The sequence below is a fragment of the Styela clava genome, chromosome 4, assembly GCF_964204865.1.
Source record: "Styela clava chromosome 4, kaStyClav1.hap1.2, whole genome shotgun sequence".
Classification (NCBI taxonomy): domain Eukaryota; kingdom Metazoa; phylum Chordata; class Ascidiacea; order Stolidobranchia; family Styelidae; genus Styela; species Styela clava.
The window spans coordinates 14742937-14765992 of record NC_135253.1 but is presented as its reverse complement, the minus strand read 5'-3'; the positions used below and the strand labels follow the sequence as shown (position 1 = coordinate 14765992).

General features: G+C 34.4%; 1 protein-coding gene and 1 long non-coding RNA gene across 4 annotated transcripts; one reads left to right on the top strand and one right to left on the bottom strand.

Annotated features, from left to right (window-relative positions):
* The first annotated feature begins 1764 nt into the window (after positions 1 to 1764).
* LOC120326079 (trehalase-like) lies at positions 1765 to 22900 on the top strand. Of its 3 annotated transcripts, none has more exons than XM_039392307.2 (16): positions 1765 to 1996; positions 2307 to 2500; positions 2881 to 3000; positions 4211 to 4353; positions 10871 to 10971; positions 11224 to 11389; positions 11661 to 11849; positions 12301 to 12491; positions 12896 to 13090; positions 13318 to 13392; positions 13508 to 13633; positions 19428 to 19557; positions 20271 to 20484; positions 20933 to 21067; positions 21557 to 21680; positions 21912 to 22900. In XM_039392307.2, the coding sequence occupies exons 2-16, from the start codon at positions 2450 to 2452 to the stop codon at positions 22046 to 22048; spliced, it is 2097 nt and encodes a 698-aa protein (XP_039248241.2). In that variant the 5' UTR covers positions 1765 to 1996; positions 2307 to 2449; the 3' UTR covers positions 22049 to 22900. The 3 variants fall into 3 exon arrangements, with proteins under 3 accessions (XP_039248241.2, XP_039248240.2, XP_039248239.2); XM_039392306.2 differs by having other exon boundaries at positions 1768 to 1996; positions 4208 to 4353; XM_039392305.2 differs by lacking the exons at positions 1765 to 1996; positions 2307 to 2500; positions 2881 to 3000; positions 4211 to 4353 and adding an exon at positions 8922 to 9565.
* On the bottom strand, positions 14148 to 17515 carry LOC144421924 (uncharacterized). Its single transcript, XR_013475045.1, has 4 exons — positions 17269 to 17515; positions 17010 to 17073; positions 16259 to 16424; positions 14148 to 15534 (listed from the first exon to the last, which is right to left on the bottom strand). It is a non-coding gene; the product is annotated as an uncharacterized LOC144421924 (long non-coding RNA).
* Positions 22901 to 23056: the final 156 nt, after the last annotated feature.

Here is a 23056-nt window from a genome sequence, read left to right as displayed (position 1 = left end):
AGTGCGTTATTGAGCATTTTGCTTCCAAGAAACCGCGGCGTGTTGCATATATGTTCAAGCAGTAGAAGTCTAGCAGCATATATATCTATGAGTGAGCGACGCATGTCCTTATCTTTACATAACTTTCCTTTCTTCATAGTAACGTTTTAAACCTTATATTAGGTTTTGTCTGCTTTCCCGAAGTTTCTGTTAATATGTCATTGTATTTATCTGGGTAAATATTGCCTTTCCTTTTGAAAGAGGTTTCAAAATAAACTATGTCTATATTTATTAATCCCTTGACTTGGACCGGTTTTAAAGACACTTTCTTATCGATAAAAATTGTCGCTTTTGCCGATTGGTTGTTACCGATGGAATGGTTTTTATACTCATAAAATGATGGGAGAACTTACAGCGCTCATCCTGTCCCCGTAGATGGGGGTGACTTGGTCCCGCAGTAGCTTGCCCCGGTTGTCAAAATGACCACGCGCCGCCACTACTATACTTTAATATTGCAAAATTTTCGGGGCTTATTTTAAGAGTGGTTTCGCGAGTTGGCGCCTGTAAAATGGGGTATGTGTTGCAAACCATCATTATGATTCATCGCATACAACAATCTGTTTTTTAAAAGTACCGGTAAAAGCCCAGCCTATCACAGCTATTTCTACACTAATTTTTTATTACCGCAATTGAATTAAAACTCCTAAGAAGACAAAGTAATCCTTGAATTATCTGATTTAAATTTCCGAAACACAACTGAAAATTAATGAATAGAGTTCAAAAACGCGGAAACGAGGTAATGTTTACGACCACGCCTGAAAATCTGTCTGAGCAATGAGCATACAGTATATATATGGTCATTGGTCTGAGTGAAAAAAGTGTCTGAGCGGATGCGAAAAGAAAGCATTGTTACGTCACTTTTTGCATCTTGCTGATTGGCCAATGTCACGAAGTAAACAAAGAAGTCGATGCTCGGGGAAAGGTCCATTGACATTTGATCAGTAGTAGTCAGCAGTAGATACTCTTGTGCTTGAGTAAATAAAAAATCTGTATAACAACATTGATCGCTAAAACTTGTATACGTACAATATGCTTGATGGGCCAACATTAGCTTGATGATTTTGTCGCCCAATTCTGATATGTAATTTACAGGGGGTTAGCAACTGACGTGATTCTATTTCGGACTCCTTAGAGAAAGTTTGTGTTTTACCACAGGGGAACTGAGGGCCCCCATTCCTCTGGTCTCCCGAACGTTATAAATGATTCTCTCAGTCGTTTAACTAAGCCATGGTTCTGATCTGAAGACCATCGGCCAGTTAGAATACCAGACGTTAGACGTTTCTCTTACGGTTTTCCTGACCCTGAACCCAAAAAAACAAGTGTTCCAAAGAGTAGGCGCTTACAATTCGTTTAAATGTTCAACACCATTATTTTTATGAAAAAAATATGCTACCACATGACGCTTACAGGTACTAATACTTACTTTAGCATTCCGGGAATAATTTTTAAATATTACGTCTAAACTGAAGCTTCTTTGAAGACATAATGATAAGTAAATTATTCAATTTACAGCTAATTTTTGAAAACACAACCGAAAACTGACAAATAAAACGCAAAACTGCGAAATCAATGCAATGTTTACACCTATACTACCGTAAATATATACTACTACCTACAATATCTGTTTGAGCAAAAGAAGTGTCTGAGCGATTGAATAAATTTCAATTGTTACGTCAATATTGACTTACTGCTGATTAGTAATTGTTACGGAAATAAACAAGGAAATTGATGTTCATAAAAATATCCATTGAGGTCGATTTACAACACATACAACGTCACACTTGTTGCTTTTGATATAAACAGTCAAGTGTCGTCACATGTTCAGATTGATCAGCTGTTTGGCACCTGCTTCACATGTTTCCGCTGGCAGGGCAGGCAAACGCGAACGTGACTTCCGCTTATTTGTTGCTGCTGATGTATCCCATCCTTGGCGGTAGACTCCCTCCATAGAGCACAGGTGAGTGTTAAATGTTTAAATTGCAATTTCTCTCATTTAATTATCGTGGTTACCGTACCATTCTGGTTTTAATGTTCAGTTTTTAATTTTGGAAATGTTATGTTTCATGTCTAATTTATAGTTTATACTATTATTTTATTAGTTAGCAAAAAAATTGCACCTAGATATCGGACGGTAAGTTACATTACACAAAATTATGGAAAAGACATATTGTTACAATACAAGTCTACGGTTTGGCCCAATTCAGCACTTAGAAGAAATTTTTTCAAATATATCAATTTGCGAATAGTCAACATATCCTTATTTTTAGGAAAATGGTTAATACAAAAAGAAGTAAAGAAAAGCTCACATTTCACCTGCAGGCAATTTGTGACTGAAATTTTCTTTACAATAGTGGAATTAAATGAAGTTGAAATTTAATGACAGAAGATCAATATAAACCAAATTTGAGCCATGGAGATGCTACAATGGAAAAAGCATCAATATAGACTTATAATTCCTACTGTAAGTGCAGTAGCAATTGGTAGTAATCAGTCGTAATAAATAAATTAATTTCTCCGCAAAATATCTTACACATCGATTTTTTATGTCAAATTATTTAGTATGCCATGATATTTACATAAAGATAGCTAATAATATATTTCACTTTGTAAATTATTTCTAGATATTGGTATTTTTTTCATTTTGTCTTAAACTGTTGACTTCCTATTCTGCAATTTAAACTAAAATTTTGATACAAGCACTGGTAATAGGAGATCGTAGTAGCACAGCTGAATTTTTCTATGCTAATGGTAATGGGTTATCATTATATATATATTTAATATATCACATACTTGTAACTAATACAACTAAGATACAATAACAAATTTTGAATTTCAATACAGACGGATGGTCTCCAGTCAAAATCCTATATGAATATTATAAACTGCAGGCTGAAAAGAAGGTGTCATTACAAGAAATGCATCGCTATATTTCTAATATGCATACTTCTACTATCAATATTTGTAAGTATTTGCTCATCTATTACCATTGTATGTTTTTTTGAGAACTACTTACCTGAGTTAGCGGAGTTAATGTAATAAAATTGATATGTTTAATGAAGAAGTCTATAGTCCATCATTTCAATAGATTTTCTGCTTTAGTTATTGCTTCTAATTATATATTCTGCTAAATTTGGAGTGAAAGCATAGGCTGGATTTGAACCAATTTCAATGAAGAAGTTGCTTTCATGCTACATAAAATTTTGAGATTGCACTTATTGTAGAATAAGGATGAAATTGCTTATAGGATAGGGATTTTATGTTCACCAGAGGACATCTTATTTGCATGGTGATTCACAGCGTCTTAAGTTTGTATTTATCCAAGAATATGATAATACTTGTGTATATATCTTCAATATGCTAATATGGAAAGAAAGTCAGCGAAGCAGATACTATAGTGAAACTATGATTTCATATGGGTACCAGTATATGTTGGGTATGGGAATGTCCAACTGTGCGTAACTGTCGATTTTCTATGTCAAGATTTGATATTTCCTCATTGAATGGAGATCCAACCATTCAATATTTAACAAACTGTCATTCATGGATGTTTTTGATATGGTTCGATTGGTATGTGCAATTCAATTGACGTCAACTGTTATATTTGTCAACTTATGTTTGTTGACAACTTATGTTTGTGAGCGCAGTTCTTCAAATTAAAACATTAGTATTGCTATCTTTCTTTCTATAATGCAATTGTTTGCCAAGTCCTAATAGCTGTTTACCATGCGACAACATTTCTATTGTGTAGTATGCTGCCAACATAATAGACCCAAGTTGCTATGCGCTGTACAACACAGTTACATGCAGGCAGAACTAAAAGACTAATGTGTTAGGGCGGTTTGTAAGGAAATATTGCTTTATTAAGGGATAGTCATGCTAAAATGTATTACCGTTGCCATTTTTTCTTAAAGCAAGATATAGTTGATAAATTCAGTTTGAGGTGTACTTGAAAAATACTCTTGGCTTTTAAATCTGAAAAACCTATTGCTGTATTGGATCAATCAGTTATGTATACATTGGATGTGTGTGAATAGACATGATGAGTTTTTTTTATGATAATACATACATTGTAGTAAAAATATGGGCATGGGCAATTTTCATATACTTGTCACAATACGAAATTTGATTCTTAATAGGGATTCTTTGAATTTTCTCTTTATGTTTTCAGCAGGTACTGTTCCTGATACAAGTTATAGATCCTTATTCTTTCAACGTTGGTATGTTATCTCAGAAAGGAACTCCACTGCAATGTATATTACTTGGAACACTGTTTTTCAATGCAGGTTATACCCAGATTATTAACCCTTGTGACAGGTAAGTTTCAACTTTATAAATAATAAAGAGCTTAATTGTCGACAAACCTCATCGCTTAAGACAGAATTCTGTGGATGAAATTTTTCATATTTGCCCTGGGGGAGAGGAAATACCAGTAGCTGAAAAACTTATCCATGTGTTGGGCCGTCGCCTCTTTTTCGGTATTCGTTGCAGAAATATCTGATTGCCAGTTCGTTTTTATATGTATTGATGTGGGAAGTAGTAACGGATGGATTATTGGAGTGGTGCTTTTTTATTAACAGTCACTTGTGTTTAATGTTTGGTCTTTACAATGTATATCTCAAATAGCCTATCATGGATTGGTATATTATCTAGATCTGCAGGAAATAAATCTTCATTCATATAAATATTGCACCCAATCTTTGTTATTCAAATCTATTTATTTGAGCTGCTGAACAAGGCCATTTTCGCATGTGATAGTCTTATGAGTTAAAGTTATGCTTATGAGTAAGGGAGCCTTACTTACCTACCTACCGAAGGGTTTTGAATAAAAGAGCCTCTGGTGTCTGTTTGGAAGAACAGGCCCTTTCGTAGGAGTTTTGTCAGAAGTAGCCTTTCAGGTCTGGTATTTGAAGTACTTCATGCATATGTAGTCTCATTATGGTTATAGGGCATTTTCAATATACAGTTTTTCAATCACATGGTATTATTTGGTATAAATTCAGCCATTTTTTTTAAATGAATCAAATATTTGAATAAGTTGAAAATTACTTACATTTGATATGGTAAATTTTTGATTTAGGAAAAATATAAATGTTTTTCTTCAAAAAATATAATTCTGTGTTAGTCATACGGATACGATATTACAGTATGTGTGAAAAATTTGCTTATAATGATTTTAGTATGTATATAATTTTATCACAATTTTATAATAATTTTTTTCATTGTTAGTTTAGTATTTTTACTTTACATGCATATTGAGGATATTAAGACAAGATAATCAGAGATTATATAATGCTCTCGTACACGATATAGTCGATAATTGTGGTAGTCTGCTGACTGAACCTTAAGGCGGCGTATTTGAGCTTGTCTAGGTAACGAAATATGTTGCGTGAATGCACAGTTAGTCAAACTGATTTGTCCCGTTTTCAAGCACGTCCCACAGCGCCCGATTACGCTTCATAATTAATGTTTCACACTAGCGAGTTCACAAGTGCCTCATAAAAAAAACAAACGGAAAACACGAATGATCGTGACAAAGGGCAGCTGTTTATATATATATTATTCGCTTATAATTCAGCTACCGTATACGAAACTCCTGCGTTGTGGTTTTACAAATAGAAATAAAAGCGGTACGTTTTTTGTTTCCATTTCAAAGTTTCCAAAAATATATTTTCACACTGACCAGGTATTAATATTTGTTCATTATTGTATGTACACAGCTGCAGACGTAACGTAAAGATGTTGTACACGTATCTACCTCATTAGTAAATTTTCATCGTGTTTGGAAACACTTTAACATTTCCAAAGTTAAATTTGTCTACAGAGAAACTAAACATTGTGTGAAGACTTGATCGTTTTTGGACACGTTTAGTGGACATAACGATCGTTTTGTTGTTATGTTGTTCTTCTTTGACACGTTTTGAAGAAATCGCTTTTCTCTTTGATTACTTGACCAATTGCTTTGAAATTTTCAGTGGTTAAAGATAAAAATTTTCTTCGGAAGGCTATTACTTTTTTTTGTTGCTATGATGTCATCAAAATTATTGCCATTAGGTGACGCTGCGTCTCCATATATTTGAGCATAGCTCTCTTGTTTTTATGATCATAGTCATTTTACGACAAGTTCTAGTCTAGCACACTCACGATATATCTATTGATGGGTCGTTTAGTATCGATTTACAAATATGCACCATCTGCGTTTATAAGTAGTGACGTCACGGATTTGCGCTTGGTTGGGCCGTGACGTATTTTTGTGTTTGTCACGACACAAACACCTTGTAAACAAACGTAAACCTCCGCCGCCACGCCCCCTTGGATTAGATCAAAGTTCGCTGTGTCAGTCACGCCACCTCTTACGTCACAAGTTTACGATCTAAGTTCAGACGAACCTTGAACTGTCTCGCTCCCTGGAGAATAATGATGTTATCATTAAAACCAGAACCCGAAAAATGTGTAAATATGGTATGATTTATACGGTAAGCTGATAACATTAACATTATAATTTTATCACGATTGCGCATGTTACAGAGGCGAACGAACAGCAAAAAATATGTTGATATAATATAATCTGATAGCAATCATCGACTTATTAACACAAATTTCTTAGTACGTTTGACAATGCAAATACTAATAATATTAAATATTTTAGTGTAATTTGGTAAGCAAATTAAATTTTCAGACCCAACTGGGAAAAGGGGCCGTTTTAAGTTGGGTCTTGACCCCCCACGTACAAAATCAAATTAAACACCTACACCCTTAATCGGAATTATTGTAATTTGGATTTAGTGTATTGACAAATATACAAATGCTAGTGGTTAATAAAGCTATAATAATACGGAGATCCGAGTGTCTGAAGTCTATATAGAAAGACCCTTGTTAAGTTCAAAATCGTTAACTTTAATAATCAGGAATTGGGAAAAAGATCATTATTACAACCTTATTAAGGGTTTTGTAATCGTATTGGTATAATAAATATTTCCCACATCCCGTCAAATTGCGTTGGCTGAGCCGCTTTTCATGCCAGACGAGAGACTGTAAGGACATAAACTTAGCCGTAGATTTCAAAGAAATAAAACGTCTGAACAAAAATGGCATCGTTAGGATATGACGTATCTCATTATCCCTGTAACTTGGCCTCGTTGATGTCAAGAGCATCGTGCCTTGCCACTCTTGGTTTCATATATTACAAAGCTAATTTTTTCATTGGACAATTATCCGTTATTGAAATCACGAATTATCACATTTTCCCAAACCGGTTCAAACCTGTCAAAACCGGTGGGTGTGCCTTTCACGGACAATTTACGGCAATTTTCCTACATTTAGAATTGAGTCATTCTGAAATTTTCAATTATTTTTAATTGATAATTTTGAAGTTCTCACACATTCGTGTGTTGATGGTATAATGGCAAGTCATTTAGTTAAGTGACTGATGACACGCTTATTATTCACAATCCCTTGAAAATTCTAAACATCAAAACTTAAATGTAAATCTTTAATTGAAAGCAATTTTTGAAATTTTGAGGTACGTATTGAGATTCACGACCTTTTTAAAATCGGAAAACTGCCAATGAATTCTACTATATATATATATATATGCATGGTATAAATAATTATAGTCAATTTATTAGTTGGCTTCCTGCCATAAACCTTGGCAGCCATACAGTCATGACGTTGCATATTACGTGGCACAATCACGGTCTGAAACTTTGATATGCAGATGTACATTTATGAATTTGCCTTTTTGTCAAACGTAACCTGCTATAAGGATCGTTTTTATGGATCGTCCAGTAGCCGTTTGTTTATAACCACCATCTGTGTTTATTTATAAGTAGTGACGTTATGTCTTTGTGGTTGGATGAGCAACTCTGTTATTTCGATTGTTATGTCACAAACATTACGCCAATAACGGTAATCTCACTCCGCCACGCACCTCGAATTAATTTTGTTTTGAAAATCACGCCACCGTTTACGATCAGAAGTTTATTCTAAAATGGTTACTTTTAAGATAGCGAAATGTAGGAGGCAACATTTGGCTGCCTGGGCCGATATCTTGCTTTATCCCTAAGTACTTTGACTCGCCACATTTATTCTCGTAAACGACCATAATTCCTTTTAAAGGTTCCAAAGATTATTTTATAACCGGTTTCAATCCGGTCTGCTCCGGTAACCGTTCGTTAGCTTCATTATGACGCGTCATTTCTAGGCAGGTTTCGACAATCCATATTTAGTTGGGGTTTGCTATGCGAGTTGAATAAGCGGCGTCGTGATTGGTTAATTCTGGAGGTTTGTCAGTTTACCATCTTTCGCGGGATCGAGAGAGACATATTACATAATCAAGGTATTGCTGGTTATCTAGTTTGAAAAAAGAGAGCGCAACGTAAAGGGATATTTACTACATATGTTCGTATCTTAGCTTCGGATGGCACATCGAATTTAGTAGTTACCACTACCAGTGTGACCTAGTTATTGCGGTGCAGTTTATCGATGTAATAAATTTTATTATTCAGCACAGCAGACGTTCATAAAGTATGTTAGAAAAGGGTAAACTCAAGCGATAACTGGTATGTAGTATAATATGTGGGATACGGCGTGAACAAGATTTTGTGTTCGTATTAAGGATTTCCATAGTAAATTTTTTTGAAAAATATTCTGATGAATCTGCATATAATTGGTTTAGTTGTTGTATTCGATCCTACTTTAAAGTTTCTTCAAGAAATCTTATTACTTTATAACTTATGTACGAATTCGTTGTTTTCGGACATGGATTCTTCTCTCCGTTTATTGCTCAACTACATGTAAAGGAGTATTGTACTGTCATATTAACCTGATTGCTTGACTGAATAAGACGACTCATTTTTTTTGTTATCATAACTTGAAAAAAAAACGAAAATTTATATTGTATTGCGTCATAATATATCTTACGCTTCAGGTGCCTTGATTTTGTGAATGTAAAAACTTAATGTATTAAACTAGCCGAACTTATAAATAGATACGAGTTTAGAAACAAGGTAATACACGTATTTTACTTACCGTAGTATATTCATGGAACGTTCGTGATAGGAATTGACGTACGTAGTGTTAAGCTAAGAAGATAATAAACTGACAATATGTGTAAAAGTGGATTTTAATTTGCAGAATTTATAGATTATATTGCTTTATTATATCGAAAAGTTAGTACTGCCGAAATTATGAGTGGTGGTACGAAAATAACGTTATTAATCGACCCCGCAGTGAACTCAATGATGAGCGAGGTTACGGTCGATTGTGAGCAAAGCGATAATTTGATCATTGGTGACTCTGAATCTGATAAATATTTCGCGAAGTCGCTACAGCTCAAAGAAACAGATATGAATTTTTTGCTTTCTGAAACTGAGGAAATATACAGTGAAAGCAAGGATGCTGGGCGACGGAAAAAGCTATTTTGTCGTCTTCAATGTCTTGTCGAAGATTTCGCCAACAATAATGTCCCGTCCAGTAAATCAAAAAGGGTGGAATGTTATACGCCGATAGACGAAAAAGAACGTTATGGGTAGGCGAAATGGGAAAATTACTTCGAAATGTATAAAATGACTTCCTTTTTCAATTTTATTGTATTTATAATATTACTGCCTTTTCAAGTAGTATTGTATAGACCTGTTTCTCACAATTTTTGCCGGCTAGATTAGATTCATTGTCTTTATCCACGGTCTGTTGAGATAAATGTGAGTTTTTAAATCGAGTGGTCCAGTCACAGTGGGTATTTGAATTTCATCGTTCATTTACGTGTCTGCAGTAGTAATCTGTGAGAATGTAAAACAAAATATTGCGAATGTGAAGTTGAATCTTGTGCCTGAAATCGCCACTTAAGTTTTGGTATGGCTATAGGAGGAATTCGCATATTCCAATAATTTTGTAGTGGCATATATGTACAGTATTTAAATTCCCAATACTTTAAATAGGTATAGTATATATACAGATACATTATAACTGTCACAGATGTGCATGCTTTACATTGGAAAATGACAAAACACGAAATCAGTAACTATGATTATTTGAATCCTATTTTTCGTAAATTATTATTTCCACTTGTTCTAACCTTAGAGCAAATTATTTGGATAGCCTGAGAAATAAACGTTTTTAATTTTTGTTTTTAATGAGGAATTTTAATGTTGCTATTTTGAGACTCATGATTTTTAAAACACGTTAGTTACGTTACACCTTATCAAAAGTTATAAAAATATCGACCGCGCCAACATTAGGCACAAATTTGCCATTAGTCGTACTTTAGAAGATAGGACTAGTTTAATCACATTTACATATAACTAATGATGAGGCCTTGTTCCTTTTCGATGTTCCGCGAAATATACTTGAATTTATTTTATAAATTTGAAACGTGACGGACTTGATGTTGTAATATATGTATATAAATTAAATTACGATATATAGGTTATAGTGCTCGTTATTGATTCTCAGAAAATAAACTGAATCGTGCAAGAAACCAGATGATAATAGACAATCGAATTTTTTATACCCAATCTGCATTTATCTTTTCAAAATGACCGAATTTGTTTTATATATGTATTATTATTTCGCCAGTATTTGTCGAAATAGGCCATTTTTATACAGTCGATTACGATCCACCACAACTATGTAACATTGTTATTTTTCCTATGTTATTTATTCCGACTTTAATATCATTTATGCCGAACAGAATTTTAAAATTTGATTATCCTTTCCCGTTTAACGGTATTTCTAGGGATGGTCTGAGGCTCGACTTTAACGCATCTGCCATACTCTATATTGGTTGTTATTCAGTCGAACTCAAATATTTTATCAAAGTTTTGTTTGCTTGCAGCGAAATCTACTGCTATGGACCTCTTTTGTCGAGTGCTCAGTTTGCTCATATTGAGAAGGATTCGAAAACATTTGTCGATATGAAAATGAAGAACACATCAGGTAAACGTTTGTTTTTTTGTTTTGTTCACTTTTTAATTTTTTTGAATATGAAAATTTATTTCTATTAAATACCCATATCGTAAAATCGACTTGATTTTCACTTGTTGAAATACAGTATTTAGTTATTGTGAGAATACATTTTTGAAATGAATACCGAAATGAAATGAAGACTGATAATTGGGCACTGTTTTCACCCTGTTCACGCTGCGCATAAATAGCAAAAATACCTAATAAATACATTTTTGTACTCAGATATAATTCTACAAGAATTTGACGACCTTCAAAACCGAACTGGGGGAAATCCAACTGACGCAGAAATGACCAGTTTTGTTAACGCTAATTTTGAGCCTGTCGGTAAATTAGAAGACGACACTTCTTTGGAACTCGAAAAATGGACGCCGCAAGATTGGACAGAAACGTAAATCTGATTTTCTGTTGCTTTTTGCGGTGCAAGAAAAACAGATGCTAAACTTTGTCGCTTTAATACAATATGAAAGGCCAAAAACTTCATTTTAAGACTAGAATCATGCACCAACCAGAAGATATTGATTAATTTAACTTTTGGCCTATATTCGATTGAAAAGAAGATTGTAATTAATAGCCATGCGCCCTGGTAATTTATAAGGCTGGGCAATTAAAAACTACTGTCCAATGCAAAAATTATTCATTCGTTTTACGTTATTACACAGGCCTGTCTTCCTTGAATCCATAGCAGACGATCGTCTCAAATCATGGGCTTCTCATCTTAATAAATTGTGGAAAGAACTCGGATGCAGAATTAAAGACGATGTTAAAAATAACAATCATTTATACAGTATGATTTACTCCTCACATCCAATCATTGTGCCAGGCGGAAGATTCCGAGAATTTTATTATTGGTAATTTGGTACTTTAATTTTAACTTGCCTTTTAGTCATTGTCTGTTTTAACTGACGTTGCCTGCACATTTAATTCAAAGTAGCGAATAGGCGAACATTTGATTGTGGTTGTGCCCGTGACACATTGGTTTCATAGAGCTAACCTAGTGATTTATAGATACTTTCGTTTCTTAGGCCCACTTGGTTTTGAAATTATATGAACTTCGTAGTAAACTTTGTACGGCAATTTCAGTTTAAAAATAGAAAACTTGAATTGGTAAATGGTAATGCTATTTACCTCGTATTCATCGAAAAAGTCGGCAATAACTTCAAAAACTTAGCCTACATCACGATTTTTTTACTTACGAATTGGTAGTTGGTACATTGGCAAAATTCTGTTATTCGAGAAGAATGCATGTCAAGGAGAACACGTTATTTCAATGATATTTACTTGATTTTTTCATATTTCCAGGGATAATTATTGGATAATTCGTGGTCTTTTATTGAGCGAAATGTTCGACACTGTGAAAGGTTCTATACACAATTTTCTTGATTTGGTAAACAAATATGGTTTTGTACCGAACGGAGGTCGAATCTATTACACAAGAAGAAGTCAGCCTCCATTTTTGACGCTCATGGTCCGCGAATATTTTAATAAAACAGGTAAAGATAATTTTTATCTTCTCATCTTATCTTTTTATCTTATCGACTCAATCGCTGGTCATACACGTTGAATATATGGCTATTGTTATTGACATAAATAGTCATTTCGATATGACATAGTATATACCCAATTCTCTACTTATTTCTGAAATGCCTTTTGGCGATCTCAATATTCTGACATGCACTGCACTATAATAAATATATATAGTTTTATTAGCTTTTTGCATTTTAGTGGCCGCATGTAACCTAATACCGTGTCTCTACTTTTTCCGAGTGACTGTATGTGTGACCTTGCTTCGGGCAATATTTTTTAAGAAAAAATCTCGAACACCTAATCATCGACATTTACCATCATTCCTATATCATTTTTTACAACTAATCCCTTTCTATTATTTGTTTTACAGGCGACACCGACTTTCTTGTCGAAGCCCTTCCTACTCTAAAACGTGAATACGATTTCTGGATGACCCAAAGAAATGTAATAGTTGAAGATAATGCGGGAAATTCTCATGTATTGAACAGATATGCATCTGATGTAAATCAACCTAGACCTGAATCGTACAGAGAAGATTATAATTTAACCCTGGGGCTTGATGAAGGTGTGTTCAGTATATAAACAATTCGGTTGCATTGTAAAAGATTCAATTTACAATCATATTGATTTTTGTATTTGCCACTTTGGTATTTACCGACCCAAATTTGTATAATGATATTTGGATATATTTTCAATTATATTTAAACTTACTATTTTTTCGGCAGTATACTGAATTTATTTAAAAGCGTAACTATTCAAATCCGCTTGTTATAACGATTTATTTTATTTCAGCCGCTGGTGCTGAACTCATGAGTCACATGACATCGGCTTGCGAATCTGGCTGGGATTTTTCATCGCGATGGACAGGTAGAGCATTACATTTAAATTCTAATGATATGGAACGACTTAGCCTTTGTTGCACTAACCAAGATAGTAGAGCTTTTAAAGCTGTCTTGCTACAACAGGATTTTTTTTTTATCAGGTTCGTGTTACGGTAACGATACTGAATTACTGCGAAATCTCCGAACAAGAGATATTGTACCGGTTGATTTGAACAGCATTTTGGCAGCTGTAGAAAAAGCGTTGGCGGACTTCAACTCCATATTAGGTAAAAACTGAAGGAAAAACTAACCATTATTAACAAATATAAACCTTTAAGACAGAAACTGTTTGAAACTTGCCACATGGTCGTCAGCAAGTAAGGGTGTGAATTCAACTGCACTGTTAAATTTTTTTTTCCAAATTTACTAAAAAAAAATGGCAGCAAAAGTACTGGCCCCATGTAAAAAAATTTACAGGCCCTATCAGTAGTATTATGAACAGTATTTTTAGTAAATTTACATAGATTGATGGTAGCAAAAATTACTATAAAACTGTAAAAAATACTACTTTTTGACGGCAGTAAACCTACCCACCAGTAGTAATATTTTTTACCTTAAAATAGTAAATAAAATTACTATCTCGATGGCAGCTACCTTACCCGACAGTAGTACCATACAATACTAGCATGATGGTAATTTCTCACTCGCGATGACCGAACCACTACGAGAGTAGCAAAGCTATTTACTAGCACGACACAACAGTAAACACACATATTACAGTTAAAATAAAAAAAAACGAGATTCTGGAAACGAAAATCATTTTATTACAATTGATATTTTTATAAAACCATAAATACACACTGAACGCCTTTAAGGCTTGTAAAACAGTTTCGAAAGAAATTTCAGAAAATATATGGTCTACAGTCAAATTTAAACACCTATTAGGAGACGTTGAAGGCTATCCATGCAATAAAATGAGGGCACAAGTTCTTGTAGGACATAGGAATTCTGTATGTAATGGATCAAAATCGAGTTTCTATTGGCACTTGTTAGAAATCTGGTCTATACATTTCGAGGTCTATTTATTTATCTCAATAGATCCAAATAAAGTCAAACAAGAAAACGTTTTAGGACTGGGTTGTTTAGTTGACAAACTTATTTTGAAATCAAATTTCTGGATACCAGGCTATGAGACGCTGGCAAACGTGACATAATAACGAGACTATTGTAAGAATTTCACGATTTTTTGCACTTTACTCTGATTATAATGTTTCAAAATGAAAATTTTGGGAAATATCATGCAACCTATTTTGTAGCTATGGCAAGAGTTTCAAAGATGACAAATTCTAAAGTTAATTATGCAAGATAATTTTCAAGATAAGATTTCAAGGGGCGTGAAGTCGAAGAGCGGGAGTTTGAGGATTTTGGTAGGAGCACGAGTGGGAGTTCTAAATTTTGAAGCTTGCGGAGTCTATAGAGTTAATCATAGTCGGAGTTTATCCACACTTATGAATAGAGTTTGACTGGACATTTTTAAAGCTCATGAGCTAGGAGCAGAGTTTGCAGAAGTTGCAAATTCGAAAATGTTAAAATTGATAAAACTGGACAAAAAGTTACACTAAAGCAGCTAGCATAGCAGCAGTCAAATCTTATAAGATCAGGGAGTCAAGAGTTTTAATTCATATTTTGAAAGAGTCTTGAGCAGAAGACGGAGTCATATATTTGCAAATGTGGGAGTTGATAGTCATGAGTGGAAGCCAGAAATTTTGTGGTTGAAGAAGATTACGGAGCAGAGTTTGTTTAAAATTATCCAGACTTCACACCCAACACACAGCTAAATCATTTTTTATCAAATCAATCGATCAGCCAAAAGCAGGGCTGCGAACTCGAACTTCGAAAAACTCTATCAAATACATGAACTCAAACCCCTGACCAGGGTAATGAACTCGAACTTGAGAAACTCGATCAAAGGCATGTGAAAATTTGATCGAGTTTTCACCCCTGGTCAAAAGTGATGTAAGCTGCAGTAACACCACCAAAGTTTACTTAAACATCAATTTCTAACAACGGCACATATAACGCCTGTGATAGATTCACTCTTCTTGCAAGGCCGATTACTTTTGCATGAACGTCTTTGCCTTTACTTTTTTTCGACTTAGTGCCTCTGGGGTTTATGTCACCGAAGAACCTGAAAAAAGACCGAACTTAAATGGCGAATAGGTTTCACATATGAAATTTGGAAAACGTCCTGTCATCTCACCACCAAAATAGTAAAAACACAAACACTGGACAAAAATAGTAAAAATGTCAGGTATTTATAATGTATCGTGCCTTGCCAAGGGATAAACAAAAAACTGTCAGTGGGCCAGGAATGCAATTGCTAAACCAAGAAGCACCAGATCCTCCTAGCCTCCAGTTGTCGCAAATCGCAATAGGCTCATCCGCTCGTTGACATTCGATTGCAAATGCAGCAATTGAAAAATATTGTATTAATTTCTGTCATTAGTAATGATTTTTTGCAAATATATCAAAAATTTCCTGCTACAAAATGGAGAGCACAGTGACATCGTTTGAAATTGAAGTTCACTAAAATAGGATTGTTGTGAGTTCATTTTTCACATATGGATGTAAAACATATTAGATTAGGAGGAAACATGTGTGGTACCGCCAGTCAAAACTGTTTAACTAATTAAATTATTCTCAGCCCCACTTATGGCCCAGTCCCCAGGATATGGACACCATGAGTTTGTGCAAGTCCAGTCACATATTTCCTTTTCACAACCCATTTTTTGTATTGTATGTCATCAAATAACACTACATGACAGAAGAAACAGGTAATTCGTCAACAACGTGTACATTGTGCCAACAGCAAGAATTATATCAGCACTGTAGACTAGCACATTTTTTCTTACCTCTGAATAAAATCAAACGTCAGCAAGGCCTTCTTTGGATATTCTATGTTGAAAACATAGAACGAAGCAAACTGAAAAGCTACCGCTTCAAAAAACGATCTACAGGAACACACCACTTCTCGTTCAGCGATGACGTAAAAAGTCTCAGCAGTCGCTACCGTGTTACCTGAAACACAAGATTGTAAACTTTAGCTTCGAATCTATAGGCTTATGAATAAAGTGAAAGTCACTCGACAGGTTGATTAATCTTATTATCTCAACTTCTAAAGCCAACTAATAACAAATACACTTACTAGAGGTGGATGATTAGTGATTTTTTTGATAATATGCAATTACACAATTATTAATTGTATAATAGTGCGATCATCTCCAAATTGGCTTTGGCTATATATCTAACATAGCAGACATGGATTTGTTCTTATTTTCACTCACCGTTGATAGCAAGCGCAACACTGATAAAACGAAGGGAGAACTTATTACATTGATGAGGCTTATGATGCGCATTACGTTCTTTCAGAAATAATATATTTCATATTTCAAGCAATGCATACTGTGACGCAACAGTTAAAGCAGGTTGCATGACAGAAGCTGGTGATATTATTTTATAATAATCACAACTGAGAAGTATATGGCGACACAAAATGGCCTTTGAAAAAGTTGCGCAGAATTAATCACAGGAAAACAGCTATCATATCATTTTTCGAAATTGTTCCCGATATTCACAATTACATCGCTCACCTCTAACACTTACCTATGCAAGCAATAAATGGAGATTTTGGAATATCTTTTAATATCTGGGAAAAAGTGGTTTCTTTCTGAAAATAGGCAAAGTAGTGAATGTATATGCAAAAAAATTCCGTTAACCACTATCATGCAGTTAGTTTCCAATTAATTTGCAGTCGGCTCACAAAACTTTATACGAACAGTGTTGTGCAGAAGTTACATTACTCTTGATGCAAAAACTTTCAAAAAAAGTACTTTACACAAAAAAAGCATAGAACATAGCCTACCTGGAAACACTTAAATATTTGGTTTAGGTTTTCTCCGAAATAATAGGCGATCAACGTGACCACCCCAGTCGATTTTGGTAATTCAGTTTTCAGACTCTTTGATTCCGATTTTGAAGAACTTATAAATTCAGAAATTTTCTTATTGGTTGAATATTTCAATGTTCTAAATAATAATGCCTGCTAAAACGCTTAAAAACAGTGAAAAACCGTCAAAAAACACCCAGAACCCTGCTAAACGCTTAAAAACAGTGACCAACCGTCAAAAAACACCAAGAACCCTGCTAAAACGCTTAAAAACAGTGAAAAACCGTCAAAAAAACACCAAGAACCCTGCTAAAACGCCTAAAAACAGTGAAAACCCGTCAAAAAACACCAAGAATCCTGCTAAAACGCTTAAAAACAGTGAACAACCGTAAAAAAACACCAAGAACCCTGCTATAACCCTTAAAAACAGTGAAAAACCGTAAAAAAACACCAAGAACCCTGCTAAAACGCTTAAAAACAGTGAAAAACCGTCAAAAAACACCAAGAACCCTGCTAAAACGCTTAAAAACAGTCAAATAATACAGTGTAAATTGTGAAATCGCCAAATACGTTCCGAACAAGATGGCCGCCTTGTAGACTTTGTAGGTATAGTTGAATTCATCTGTCTGTTACCGGTACCGTACCTATTGTTGCCACTGACTTGTAACGTTTGAACGTATCCTATCACCATAGGCTACCGGTAAGTTACATCTATTCCGAAACAAATACTGAAATAGCCAATTCAGATTTTTACTCTTGGTCGTCGATATATACCGGTACCGGTAAGACGGCGAAACTAACGCAGTGTGTAAGCATGTCGCTGTATACAGGTAGGCTACGGTACCGGTACCATTAGATGCTGATGTACACGGTATTTAAAGAATATTTTGGTCTACCAACTACAAGTCTACTACTGTAACACAAACATGCTCAATTAACGCATGAAAAGCTACAAAAACCAACCGCCTAAAATAAACATCCACTAACGACAAAGAGCCTCGCTTACCGAGTCCTAATTCCTGAACCAGAAAAAGCGCGGGCTACAGGCACGTGACATTTGAGTGATGTCATAATTGGCACATTACCGGTACTAAATGACCTATGACCGGAAAGAGAAGGATTAAAATATAGGACACTTTGATCTCTGCAAAAAGTACCAGTACCGGTACCTCAATATTCAGACCACTACCCGTGGTAAATTCGCAGCTACCGTACAGACCGTTGCTAACACAATCATCAAACTCAGACTCACGCTATTGCATACTTAACATACGTACCGCGTTCAGTTTTCATACGCACGCAACCGATGCTGAGCTCCCAAACAGCTTAGCGTCCCAGCCGAGATGGGCAAGGAAACTCGAAATCAAAAATGCTGCGCACGCAACCTGCCTCGTGGAGTTTTTGCGGATGAATTTTTGGACAAATAGGTCCGCTTACTTCCGGAAAAATAATATATAAAAACAATATCTTATCTTGTCTAATGCAATAGCAAAACAATCAGAATTTTTGGGTGATGAACCAAAATAATTTTAGAATAAAATTAATTCAAATTAATACCCAGAGCAAAATTTAGATGAAATTCTAAAGGAGTCTTTAAATTTGCTTCGTGACTATATCGCATGCGTAGGTAGATAAATTCGTTTATTGGAAAGAATAGTTACTCATAAATTAGAGGATCTTAGATTTTTTTACTTTTTCCAAGTATACTAATCTTTTTACTATTTTTCTGTTATATTAATTACTAACTGATCAGTGAAATTACTATTCATTAGTAAACTATTAACAAACAAGCACCCTGATTGGCTCAGCTAAGCAAGTCACGTGATTTCAATAAAATACTCTTGTAGAAAGTAAAATTCAACGAAAAATTAGTAAAAATTTACTAGAAAAATTAGTATATTTACTAATTTTTTTAACAGTGTGGCTGAAGATAAATGAAAATTTAAAAACCTTGATGAGCAAAAATTATTATTTTCTCAAGGAAATTGGTCGACTGGTCACGATATTAAAATGGCAATTTTTGGTCTAAGCCCTTTTTTACAACCTTACACAAGAAAATTTGATTAGTCAGTGACGAACTTTTTTTTGTATTTTTCCGTTAATATACGCTAAATATGTATATAACACAATCTCAGGTAACAACACAGAATCGGAGAAGTACATGACAGCGTACGACGTTCGCCGAGAAGCAATTGAAAAAATATTATGGAACGAAGAAGATGGTGTTTATTACGATTATTTAATATCTCAAAAAGCACATAATAGGTCAGTAAATTTATTGTTATTTTATTCCTGGTGGCTAGGGGCAACGGTTTCAAAAAGTTACGCCGCGTCGAGTTGTCAAGTGCGTCGCGAAAATTAACAGAATTGTATTAAACAACTAAACTACAATTGAATATTTTACATATTGTATTTATTATAAATGTTTTATTGTTTCCTTTTTCAAATGCTGTGTATATGAATCAAAAAATTCATTTTACCTTTCTATGTCGTTTACTTTCTGTCACGCAAGCATGAAGTACACATTTACGATCACGAAATTGAGTTTTATTTAAAAGCAGAATTAATTTCGTGTAAGTGAGCCGTGTGTTCTTTCTCCTGATTTGGCGCCGCTCGAACAAAAAGTTTAAGTCGTTAAATTTTGAAGCGTGTAAACCGAGTTCAGAATTTGCATTATCGACAGATGGATCAATAGATGAAGTGTGACGTTCAAATTGTTATAAAGGTCATGTAATTCTGAAATTGTGATTTGATTATACGATGATTATACAATTTGAGTATATCTGAGATAACACCGTTTCATAAAATAGTGCACGCTTATTCATTTTGGTTATGGTGTGAACTTTAATATTTTATAACATCATTTTATACAAGTTTCAACACACGCAATGCTGCCTTTGCACTTTTCGTTTTTTTGGAATAAATCGAGTAATTATGCGGATTAATCACGTTTCTTTATGAATAAATTTTTCTTCTAGACAATATTTTGCATCAAATGTCAATCCATTGTGGACCAAATGTTATCCTGATTCAATCAGCGTACAAACTCGTGAACAAAGACTTCATCAATACTTAAAATCTACTTTGCACAAAGACGGAACGTCTGTGTTAGATTTTCCTGGTGGAATTCCAACTTCTCTCAACGAAAGTGGAGAACAGTGGGACTTTCCGAATGCCTGGCCTCCATTGGTGGTGAGTAGAATTATCTCTTTACCTCCCAACGCCTCAATTATTTTTTACAGGATGGCTCAGAATATTGTGTCCCACTTGTCCTAATTATATGAAGCTTATTTTATTTGAATACTTTACCTTCCAAAGTATTATATCTATCCTAACCCGAAACATAACAATTTACTTCATTTGCTTACTTTAACCATTTGCCTCATACTACATATCTACCCTAACTCAGAACTGTGGGAAAAATGTGCTGAAGGGGGGAAGTGTGAGACAAGTGGGACATGACATTTTTGAGTCCCGTTTTCATATGGTTTTGTATTAATCTGAAGACAACTGCTATATTTCAGCAACGCTGGAACATATTTCTGTCGACATGTTGCTAATCCTATATCGTGGGCCCTCGATTCCGATATTGCATGGCCCGGCCGAATTAAATAATAAAAATTTCTGTAACTCCATTTAGCACATGATCATAGAAGGAATGGCGAATAGCGATGTGACTGAACTTCAAACTGAAGCGTTCGATCAGGCACAGAAATGGATCACTACAAATTGGAGGGGTTACAATATTTCAGAAGAACAATGGATGTTCGAAAAGGTAGATTTGAATATTTTTGTCACTTTCACCAATTCGAGCAAAGATAAACAAGATTGTCTTTAAGCTGATACAGGCGGAAAATAAGGGTCTTGTACAGTCCATTGGTGCTGCCACCTCACCCGATAGTGTAATAGAGCGGGTGATATTTATAGGACAGGAACCGAAGCTTGCGGCCATTTGAATATACTAGTACTTGGTAGGACATAGTGAAACACGCCAAAATAATAAAAGTTTGAAATTTTAACTAATAACATATTATACGATTTTTAAATTTTAAAAACTGACTGTTGGATTTATACAAAAATGTATATAAACCACCATTATTTAGGAAGCCACAAATGAAGTATTTATATAAACAGTATAAGTGAGGCATACTATATAAGCAATAGTTCACTTTCAATCCATTTATTCAGAATATGTACTTGTCGGCGTTTCTTAACTTTACACACAGAATGTAAAACGATTTTTAAAATTTGGTCTGTTTTACAGTACATTGTCACACGTGATGACGGTGTACCGGGTGCAGGTGGTGAATATGACGTACAAGCTGGTTTCGGATGGACGAACGGTGTTGACATGGTTTTATTGGACAGATATGGCGAAAAACTGACCGGTAAGCTACCTACTTTAAGTCTTCGATATAGGACGGATTTTGATATATTCGGATTTCCGTATTTTATAATAAAAGGTATATAAATCGAAATTGTAAATTTTTGAATACACTACTTCCAAAAATATCACTTCTTGCAATTATTAAAAAAAATGTAATGAGAAAAATGACGAACATCCTTATCTAAAAGTACCACGTTGTCAATAAAGTTTTTTTGTTTGTTTGTTTTTTCAGCCGAACCAAAAACCGATATTACCTCGACGGTACCGAATGAACAAATGACGACTACGTCCTCAGCTACTAACACACTATCCACGATTGCCACGGCAGCACCTTTGGCTATTGCAGCCGCCATTATTGGAAGTGTGTAGGAAAAATCAGCTTCATAATTCTGGGCGCTATTGTGACCAAACAACGCCTCGTATCATTTTCTGAGTGAAACATAATTTATTTTGTTTTTAATTTAAATTGTTCCAAATGATTGTGTACTGAATAGTTATTTAACTTTTAGACAAGCGCTTTGGACATATACTACCTGTATGAAAAAAATTCTTGTCTGATTCCCTGGTTAGTTTTTTCAAACCTCAAATCCAACGCGGCCGATTTTTGAACGCCCTCTAAAATTTATAATTATCATAAGATTCCATTTCTTTTGCCAATATTTTCTACATTATTTTTTTCTAAGTATTCTTCCAAACGCGTTTCTTCTACCATGCCTGTTTCAAGTTCGTTGTGCCATTATTACAAATTACAGCAGTATTATATTATTCAAGCCCTCAATATTGTGGAATTTTGATTTAATTATGGTATCTCGAAAATATAACGCAAAGCAATTGCAAAATTATATTTATGTATTCAATTTTTCAAGAGCAATTAATTGTTATTTTTTATTATACTATTGCAACAATACTTCGAGTACTAGGAATTTATTTGGAAAATTAAAAATTTTCAACTTCCTTCGTCATGTGAGATCCATATGCATATTTTAAATATTTTGAGCATTGCTAACTTATCTTGGTTTATTTATCAAGTGATGGTCCCAGCTGACCGCATAGGACATAAGTGACAATTGGTTTTCATTTCATATATACTCCCTGTCAATTGTCGTTTCAGATTTTGTTATGTTAATAGTAACTAATATTTTATTGGCTTTTTCAAATTTTTTGTCATTTCTAGATTTTCTGTGCACTTTTTAAATATATACAGTAGATATATACATGAAATGTTTGATCATTGCATGTGTCTGTAGTGATGGGGCCTGCTTTATCGACTCTGTACAACAGAGTCTTGCTGTTGACAGTCGTTGTTCATTTTAAGCTTTTAAGCCCCACCTTGATTCTAAAATTTCTGAGCATGTTACGGATTTTCTTTTTACTCAT

What these genes read in the sequence shown, in the direction of transcription:
- LOC120326079 (XM_039392305.2), top strand. Translation starts at nt 9,225, where the DNA reads ATGAGTGGTGGTACGAAAATAACGTTATTAATCGACCCCGCAGTGAAC. An exon ending in TTCCGAGAATTTTATTATTG is followed by an intron (nt 11,850 to 12,300) that starts GTAATTTGGTAC and finishes TCATATTTCCAG; the next exon opens with GGATAATTATTGGATAATTC. An exon ending in AACAATGGATGTTCGAAAAG is followed by an intron (nt 21,068 to 21,556) that starts GTAGATTTGAAT and finishes TCTGTTTTACAG; the next exon opens with TACATTGTCACACGTGATGA.